We start from the raw sequence: 9,980 nt of genomic DNA, 5'->3' as shown, positions 1-9,980 counted from the left end.
CTGAAACAGACCGAAAAGATGAACAGTGCAGCCCTCCAGGCACAGAGACACTGTAGATGGAAGAGATTCACGTTATTTCCATGGCTCCACATAGTACTGTTTTCCCACTGCTTTTCTGGGCTTTTGCTGAAGAACACGTACACACAGAAACATTGGCAATCATTTTCTTAATCCTTACATTACCAGGTATGTTGAATATAAACACTTTATTTAACAACAAACCTGGGAACAATACGTTTTTCACATTGGCAGCTCTGAGTTTTAACCACCATCCAATTACTGTTCAGATGCTCTAACCACTAGGTTACCTGCAGCCGAAATAGGAAAGCTAAACACAGAGAAGCCACTGACTTGCACACTATTAATGTAAGTACTCCTATTCTTTCCGCATAAGGCATGCTCTTTGGTTTTGAGCCAGCTGCAGCTTTGCCAAGTCTGTATTTGGCACACGGGACCATACTACAGGAAAAATGCCAGATCCTGAATAACTAGTACAACGGATCTTGATGTTAAAAACAATGTACATCTCTTTATAACCATCTTTACAACAACTTCAGTCTATAGGACTCCACAATCTCACCATACCGTTATTAGCTATAAAATAAATATCAGCAACTGCCTCAGTTATAAATATATACACACATTTAATTTTCTATGTTTATTGCATGGCGTGGTCTTGCGGTCACTGCCTCTGGAGTACGTACCAAGGCGAACATGGTCTGAAATCCAGCCCAGTACCATTCTAGCACACCCTCTCCACTCCCCTCCCAACCTTTCCTTACAGTATAATAAAAACCCAAAAAACATGAAGACAAAAAAAAAAAAAAAAAACGCTACCACATTTTCCCTCAGAAATGTCTTTCGTCCAATTTGCAATTATGGTCTTAATTCATCACAGCAACACCTAGCGAGTTGGACTTATCTTCCCAAAGGCATTCTTATCACAATTTGCACCACTTTCTGATGGAGCCCTGGGCACTGCCTGAATGCCGCAACTCTGCTTACAACCACGATCAAACATCTTGATTTTGTTAGAATTCATTGTGAATATGGATTATGGGGCAATTATTTATAATAAAAAAAAAACAAGGTCCTTAATAATTTCCACATACTTTGAATATAGTTTCAGAAAAGTGTCTAGAAGTGTTTCAACCAATTACATCTTTAAAAAAATACTCCAGCCTAACATGGGCCGAATCAAATCAGCTACTGATCCGGCCCTTAGTTTGCGCACTCCTTTGCTATACACATTATTTCTGACAAAATTCCAGACAAGCAGACAGCTGTACAATATACAAATGTGGTAGATTTCCAAAAAAACAGTATCCTGTGTGAAAGGCAGAAGTCTGAGGACCCAGCTCTCTGCTGTCCACTATCACCAAGAATTCAGGATACTCAGTTTAGTTTAATTTCTTAATATTTTACATTATAAACCACTGTTGATGACAGCATGCGTAACTCTACAAAACTGTGGATGAGAAGCATTGTTCTTAACGATGTTGTTTCATAATTTTTACTCAAACAGACAATAACACAATAATTGAGATGCTTATGGACATACGACATGGCTGGCTATAACCAGTAACAGAAAACAGTGATATAATTCATTAACATGAGCTGTAAAATGTTGGCGGAACTGAAAATAACATTTCATGAAAACAATGGGCCACTCTCACCAGACATTGAAAAAGAAGCACATACACTACAATTCATAAATTTCAGTCCTGGATTCCAATGGTACGTTGTGTTTGCTGATCAAAGTTTATATTTTTAAAAGGCTAATAAAACCCTTTGGCAATTATGTTAGCAGAGCTGAAACTGTTGTCCTGATTAAAGATGCAATAAAACTGGCCTTTTTTAAATTAGTTGAGTATCTGGTGCATCAGCAAATGTGGATTTGATTACAGGCTCAAAATAGCCAGAAACAACAAACTTTCTTCTGAAACTCATCAGTCTATTCTTGTTCTGAGGAATTGAGGCTATTCCCTGTGAGAAATTGACAAGAAACTGAAGATCTTGTACAATGTTGTGTCCTACTCCCTTCACAGAACTCAACAAACTGGCTTTAAGCCAAAAAGAAAGACTGGGAGGCCCCGGTGCACAACTGACCAAGAGGACAAATACATTAGTGTCTAGTTTGAGAAAAAGACCCCTCGCAGGTCGTCAACAAGCAGCTTCATTAAATAGTATACGCAAAACACCAGTCTCAATGTCAACAGTGACGAGGCAACGCCAAGCTGGCCTTCTGTGTAGAGTTGCAAAAAAAAAGCCATCTCAGATTGGCCAATAAAAAAAGATTAAAGACGGGCACAAAAAACAAAGACAGCGGACAGAGGAAGTGTTATTAACAGATCTAAATTTGAGGTGTTCAGATCACAAAGAAAATGTGTGAGACTCTTGCGGAGTGCTTGGTGTAATCTGTCAAGCATGGTGAAGTCCTTTGATGGTCTGGGGGTATTTTGTTGGTGGTAAAGTGGAAAAGGGATATTGAAGGAAGGCAATCACTCCATTTTGGAATGCCATGCCATACCCTGTGGATGACACTTGGGGACAATTTCCTCCTAAAACAGGACAACGACCCAAAGCACAGCTCCAAACTATGCAAGAACTATTTAGGGAAGAAGCAGTGAGTTGGTATTCGGTCTATTATGGAGAGGCCAGCACAGTCACCGGATCTCAACTTCGAGCTGTTGTGGGAGCAGCTTGACCCTATGGTAGGTAAGAAGTGCCCATCAAGTCAATCCAACTTGTGGGAGGCGCTTCAGGAAACATGGGGTGAAATCTCTTCAGATTACCTCAATAAATTGACAACTAGAATGCCAAGATCTGCAAAGCTGTAATTGCTGCAAATGGAGAATTATTTGACAAAAGCAACATTTGAAAGAATTATTATTTCAATTAAAATAATTATTGTGAACATTGTTAATGACTATTTCCAATTCATTTAGCTTTATTTCCTATTGAAACTCATTTTATGTTTGTTTTCATGGAAAACAAAGAAAATCCTAAGTGACCCCTAACTTTTGAACAGTATTGTACATTCAATATATTCTCAGGTCAAATTAATTTCTGTCAAGGATCAGGCTTAATCTATGTCTGGGAAAACTGTCCATTATCTCCTGATAAATCAATACACACCATATTTCAGTTTGTGCAAACAATCTGGTGCTAACAAAATCATTTTTTGTCAATCTACAATCAAGACATAGACCACTTGCTTCACATTTATTCTCTCATAACTAGGGTTGGATAATTCTGTTCACTTTCCCCAAATTCTCGACTACTTAAAAAAATCCAAGGTTGAGAAATCTAAGATTTCCTACTTCCTCCTTGACAGAATCTGTGTTTGAGAAAGTGTACTGAATTTTCCCACCACTACTCATAATGCATATTCGTATTCCTCTGTAGCTAATACACAAATTTACAATAGTCCACACTGGTGAGATCAACCAACCTGTAACGGATGTCACTTTAGCACTAAGGTGTTATATGTAAATATACAGCATCAAATCAGCGGTTCGTTCCATTATGGGTTAAATCCAAATTGTCAGGACCACTATAGCTTCAGATCAGCCCACACAGGTAAAAGCTGTTTTCATTATGCCACAATAAAACAATTTAAAACGTTGTGCAAAAAAAAAAATAAGACAAAAAAAAGAGAGCGTGAGCTTAATGTATTGGACAAGTTCCAGGTCCATTTCTTCGGTTTGGTGGCAAGACCCGGATCTTGGCTGAACGCAACATCTTTACGAACACAGCACCAGCAGATTAATTGTAAACACCTGCTCATCAGGAGGAATGCAATGTTGTATCCAAACTGAACTGATGGTGGTATTAATTTTACAACCTGTTCATGTTGAGATGTTGTGGTGAGGGGTGAAGGACACATGGGTGTAGCGTTGGGTGAAATAGTGCATGCCATATTGTATGCAATACTCAGAGACACACGTCTGGTTCCAGGGGGCTATGTTAGGTGGAGAGGGGAGGAAATGGTCTAGGATACCGCGGGAAAGGCAGGAAGGTTAGTGAGTCTCTCCGTTTAACGAGGAGCCCTCCCCGCGAGGCGAAGACGACCTGGACACTCCCCTTTCAGTGTTGTCAGAACTGGTGTTACCGCTCTGGCTGTGCTGGTCCGCAGAGGCGGTGCTGGAGGGAGTGGAGGAGGGCTTTGTTTTCTCCTTAAAGTCTGTGATTATCACGGTCAAGTCACCCACCGTAACCTCCAGGTGCTGGGCGCTGCTTCTGTCCACGTTTTTTAACCTTGGCCTTGAAGGGGGACAGACAGAGAAATTGACACACATATACACATATACACATATACACACATACACACATACACACATACACACATACACACATACACACATACACACACACACACACACACACACACACACACAGTATCTCACAAAAAGTACCTCACATTTTTGCAAAAATTTGATTATATCTTTTCATGTAACAACACTGAAGAAATGACACTTTGTTATTGTAGTGTAAATTTGCTGTGCCCTCAAAATAACTCAACACACAGCCCCCACATGAAAATGTCCAAATTGGGCCCAATTAGCCTTTTTCCTTCCCCGGTGTCATGTGACTCAGTGTTACAAGGTCCCAGATGTGAATGGGGAGCAGGTGTGTTAAATGTGGTGATGATGCACAAGAAAGCCCGCAAATAGTTTTCTGAAGAAAAGCAGACTAAGGACATGGATTACTGGAACCATGTCCTGTGGTCTGATGAGACCAAGACAAACTTATTTGGTTCAGATGGTGTCAAGCGTGTGTGGTGGCAACTAGGTGAGGAGTAAAAAGACAAGTGTGTCTTGCCTACAGTCAAGCATGGTGGTGGGAGTGTCATGGTCTGGGGCTGCAAGAGTGCTGCCGGCACTGGGGAGCTACAGTTGCCAACATGTACTGTGACATACTGAAGCAGAGCATGATCCCTTCCCTTTGGAGACTGGGCCGCAGGGCAGTATTCCAACATGATAACGACCCCAAACACACCAAGACGACCACTGCCTCGCTAAAGAAGATTAGGGTAAAAGTGATGGACTGGCCAAGCATGTCTCCAGACCTATTGAGCATCTGTGGGGCATCCTCAAACGGAAGGTGGAGGAGCGCATGGTCTCTAACATCCACTAGTTTCGTGATGTCATCATGGAAGAGGACTCCAGTGGCAACCTGTGAAACTCCGGTGAACTCCATGCCCAAGAGGGTTAAGGCAGTGCTGGAAAATAATGGTGGCCACACAAAATATTGACACTATGGGCCCAATTTGGACATTTTCACTTAGGGGTGTACTCACTTTTGTTGCCAGCGGTTAAGACATTAATGGCTGAGTGTTGTGTTATTTTCAGGGGACAGCAAATTTACACTGTTCTACAAGATGTTCACTCATTACTTTACATTGTAGCAAAGTGTCATTTCTTCAATGTTGTCACATGAAAAGATATAATCACATATTAGCAAAGATGTGAGGGGTGTATTCACTTTTGAAACACACACACAAGTTGTACAGCTACCCTCATGGGGACCAGAAAATAGAAATTGCATGCTCCCTTGCCCTAAACTTAACGCTAACTCTTACCTTAACCTTTACCTAAGCCTAATCCAACCCTAACCTTAACCTCAATAAAGTAACATTTATGCCTAAACTTTACCTAGATGTAATGCCTAACCTTAACCAACAACGTCTGGACCTTAAAGAAACCCCAATTCTAACTATAAAATCAATTGTAAGTTTGACCCTAAACCCTGAGCCGGAAATTGACTTTTGCCTCACGGGGACCTGCAAAAGGTCCCAATGAGGCCAATTTTATCTGGTTTTACTATACTCATTGGGACATTTGGTCCCCATGAGTTCAGTAAGACCTAACACACACTTCTACACTTGTTCTGCAGTGGGCCAGCAGTGGCAGTGGGCCAGAGGCAGCGGATTGGTCGCTGGAGCAACCAAGGCCACAGATCTGTAGTCATTTGAATCACAGGATGAGAGTCAATTGTACGGCCAGTTAAACAAAGAAACTTGATGTTGTATACGGTCCCTTGCATAAAATCCTGCAAATTAAAATTTCATTTTTAAAACTAACGTTTTAAGTGTTTTTTGTCATCTTACACAATGATCAATTCAAAACAACCTGAAACAGCAGCTACAATATTTTAACTGCTTCATAATTTCCTAGTGTTTAATTAACGTGTCAAATACCGAGACTAATGAGAGATAGGCTATGATAGAGCATCACTGAAAATGTAATTGCAGGCAGCAATAACATCGTGTCAAGTAAATAAACTGACTGAAGACGCAACATTTCTATTGCAACGGGGAAAAAAATCTAACTCTGACACTGATCAAACGATTCATTCATGTGAATAGTGACGTTATGTATCAGACACTGCTTGACTATAAACTCCACATACAGAAGGAGACCACTGGTGCGGTGTTACTAATGTTACGTTAATGTACAGTTCAACCATTCCAGATGAACAGTGCCTCACTCCAAAACACAACTTGTCCTCAGGGGCCAAACTGAAATGAACCCTCCGAAAGGCCCATAAAGGCACACTTTTTTTTAGATTAATGAATGGCGTTGAGCCCTCCTCAACCTACGTTGTCTCAGCTCCAAGGTGTTCAGGGACAAAAATGACAGGGGGTTTTCCACATCGTCGGCTTGGAGATTAAAAGCAGCAACATTTTCTTCACTGGCCCAACTCTGTTTTACCACATGGCTACCCTGCTGTGCCATACAATAACATGCAATATATTAATACTGCAGCGATGTGTGAAAGCAGGCCTATAGTTTACTCCATATTTTTCCCCAGTCATATTAGATTAAAACATCCCTAAACTCCAAGTGTCCTTGCGAATATGTTGTTCAAACTGTTTTTGGTTTACCTCAGCTTTTTGTGGCTGTTCTTTTTCAAGGTTGGTTCTTTTTCGCTCTTTTCTTTATCAGATCTCTCCTTCTTCTCCTTTTTAGGTTGTGTGGGTGAAGCAAACTGCGGAGTTACTTGCTGGGCCACCAGCTGGGAGACAGGGCGAGGCTTCCTAAAGACAGAGCAGAGAGTAATTATTACAGTTGGGTGTTCATTAACCGCGGGTACATACAGTATATGCACTGTGCCCTTTCAAAAACGTACAGTCTATAACCTATTACAGACACTAACGATGAAAAAGTCTCAGTCCCCGTCGAAAGTTACAATGTTCAATATACTTAATTTGAATGAACGTTACCTGTTGTGTTGTATGACGATTTACGACAAATATTATTTACTCTTTTCCCCCTTTCCCAGTGTTGTCTTATCCAATTGTATCTACATCCAGGTCTCATGCCAACAACACACAAAGGAGAGTTGAAGATCAAAGCAAGACTTCTTGCTAGGTGTCTGTGCCAAACTTTTTTCCCCACACTGCTCATGTGGGTCAGCACATATGGGGGCACAGTCACTAACCTGACAACCTGGGTTTGAAGGTCATCATAGAGAAATCATCAAGACAATACCCAAGTAGGCTAATAACCCATTTTCAGTTCTGTTTTTGAGGATTTTGCCAGGCTGTGACCATAGCAAAGAGCTGTAACTTAAGAGAGCAGAGTTCAGCCTGACTATGCGGGACTACCATCAAGTACAGTGCTCACAGCTGATGTATGTGTACAGTATGACTGAGTAAATAGGAGGTTCAATATTGTTCCCTTCACTGATAGAAATAGAAGCAAACGAAGTAATGACACTATCTGCCAGACTAACGAACATTATTTTGCTAAAAAGTCATGAAATTTTAAGTTTCATGCAAGCGTTGCCAGCTGTTCAGTAAATGTACAGTAAGTCACGAAATAATCATCTGACACTGTCCTGACATCATCTTTGATCTGCTTACCTTGTTGACGTTCCCTTTCTGACATCACACATCATGCACTTGAATGCTTCCGCGGTGTTCCTGAAAGTACATACACTACAATCCCAGTATCCATCGTCGGAAGAGGGCTTGGGTTGCCGCTTCGGCCTTCAAACAAAACACACACACAGAAAAGGGGGCGCGACACTGTCAGCATAGCTATTTTTGGTAAAATGTGTATGGATGTGTATACGTGTGAAAAAACAATACAAACGAGACATATTTGAGACGTATATTTCAATGTATGTCCAGCCCTTTTATTTGACAAACAGTCGCCCTAAGAGCCAATCCGCCGCCATGAAGCTAATGTTACAATGTAGCTAGCTAACGCGCTACGCGTCCATTGGTCGCGCGATCTGTTTACAAATGTTCGTCACATATTCAGGCATTATTTTAAACATAAGTACGTGTTTTTACCTTGTGGGGCTCTTCTTGTCGCCCATCGTCTGAAACCTATATTTGTTTTAACTATGTATTAATTTTACGGGGAAATGTCCAAAGCCGATCTCAGCTGTCGTAGAAACTCCAGTCGAGTCGAAGGATAATGATCACGTGGTAAAGCCTATCCAATCATTCTCAAAGAACATAGAATCAGAGATCCTTGCAGAATATCATCGAGATTACGATAACACTCACTCAGAAATCCGTTTAAAAAAGGCCGGATCCTAATGTTTAAACCCTAACAATTAAATAAATTATCCAGAGCAGAAAGCCTTTCCCACAATACAGTGTTAACACAGTCGGATTCCACAGCACACAGTGAAGCTCCCGCCTATTTCTCTTTTTTGATTGGTGGATATAGCTCTTTATTTGAATACGTTTTGACTATTCGATGAGGGATGATGACGTCAATTTACGGTATTTGATTTGGAGAGCGAGACCATAGATAACAGAACCGTAGATAGGCTGAAGTCATGTATCCCCTATAAATTATAATGGACCATTTTGGGTGCCATCTTACATGGGACCTGGTTCCAAACCAGCTACAACAGAAACATGGTAGAAGTGACATTTTAAGTTCTTATAACGTTTACATATCCTTAATATTACATAAATGTCCACTGTCATGCATAGCATAATGCATATAATGACTATACTTTTCAGAATATTAACAAACAAATCCATTTGAAATAGTTTCAAATAATACATTCATTTAGGAGTACAAAATCACAGTGGTCTAATGTAAGATACACTATACTTTAAAGTGCAAATGTAAATTTCTTTATTTCTAAAGACAACAACGAACTGTGATTATATATTATAATACATGTATGTATTGTATATACATAGAAATATAATTGTAGAAATTACCATTTTAGTAACAATATGCTAAACGTATCAAACTAGCTAACTGAATTTGGTATGCTAACAGCAGCATAGTAATTGGAGGGTAATTAGTTTACTTTTTGTAAACAAAAACTACCCAAAATCACCATCTACTGATTATATACAGTAATTACTTTTTTGACAAAAATGCTTTATTTCACCATATGTTGTGTGCTACATTGATTCATAATTTACTGTAGTTAGCTAGCTGAAAGCGTAAATAAAATAAAAATGAACTGAATTCTGACACTGTAAGGTTATGTAGCTAAAAAGGTAAGGTATGGCCAGGTTAGCTTCCTTGTTCATTTATTAAAAACACACTATGTTAAATTTAAACACACTATGTTAAATACACCATTACTGATGCATGAAAAATTATACTCTTTGGATCGTTAGTTCTTTTTCTGGACCAAATTACTGCTAAGCAAAATACCACCATGACTAAGTGGCTTAACTTTTCTGAACTGGTCCCAGGTAAGATGGCGGGACTATAGGGACGTCAGATAGAGCTATATGCCCTATCTATGCTTTATATCTGTGAGTGAGACACTATCAGTCTCCTCCTTGACCTCATTTACACCCCCTGCTGGAAAATACTGAGCCTCTCTATTTGTATTTTCCTCTCTGACTCATGTTCAACCATGCACCTAGATTTCTCATATTTTCCCACAGTCTGTATTTTGCATGTAGACCATAGTATTTATGGCTATATAGCCTTGTGGAAAAACATTGCAGAATTGATCTGATGAGTTATTAAAAACAAATG

General features: G+C 40.0%; 1 protein-coding gene across 1 annotated transcript; it reads right to left on the bottom strand.

Moving 5' to 3' along the window:
* Nucleotides 1–2,843: 2,843 nt before the first annotated feature.
* On the bottom strand, nucleotides 2,844–8,633 carry LOC105018284 (YY1-associated factor 2). Its single transcript, XM_010883585.3, has 4 exons — nucleotides 8,306–8,633; nucleotides 7,871–7,996; nucleotides 6,890–7,042; nucleotides 2,844–4,266 (listed from the first exon to the last, which is right to left on the bottom strand). The coding sequence occupies exons 1-4, from the start codon at nucleotides 8,329–8,331 to the stop codon at nucleotides 4,023–4,025; spliced, it is 549 nt and encodes a 182-aa protein (XP_010881887.1). The 5' UTR covers nucleotides 8,332–8,633; the 3' UTR covers nucleotides 2,844–4,022.
* Nucleotides 8,634–9,980: the final 1,347 nt, after the last annotated feature.

This window comes from Esox lucius, chromosome 19 (genome assembly GCF_011004845.1).
Source record: "Esox lucius isolate fEsoLuc1 chromosome 19, fEsoLuc1.pri, whole genome shotgun sequence".
In the NCBI taxonomy this organism is placed as follows: Eukaryota; Metazoa; Chordata; class Actinopteri; order Esociformes; family Esocidae; genus Esox; species Esox lucius.
The sequence above is the reverse complement of the archived record's forward strand: the minus strand, read 5'-3'. Positions and strand labels throughout refer to the sequence as shown.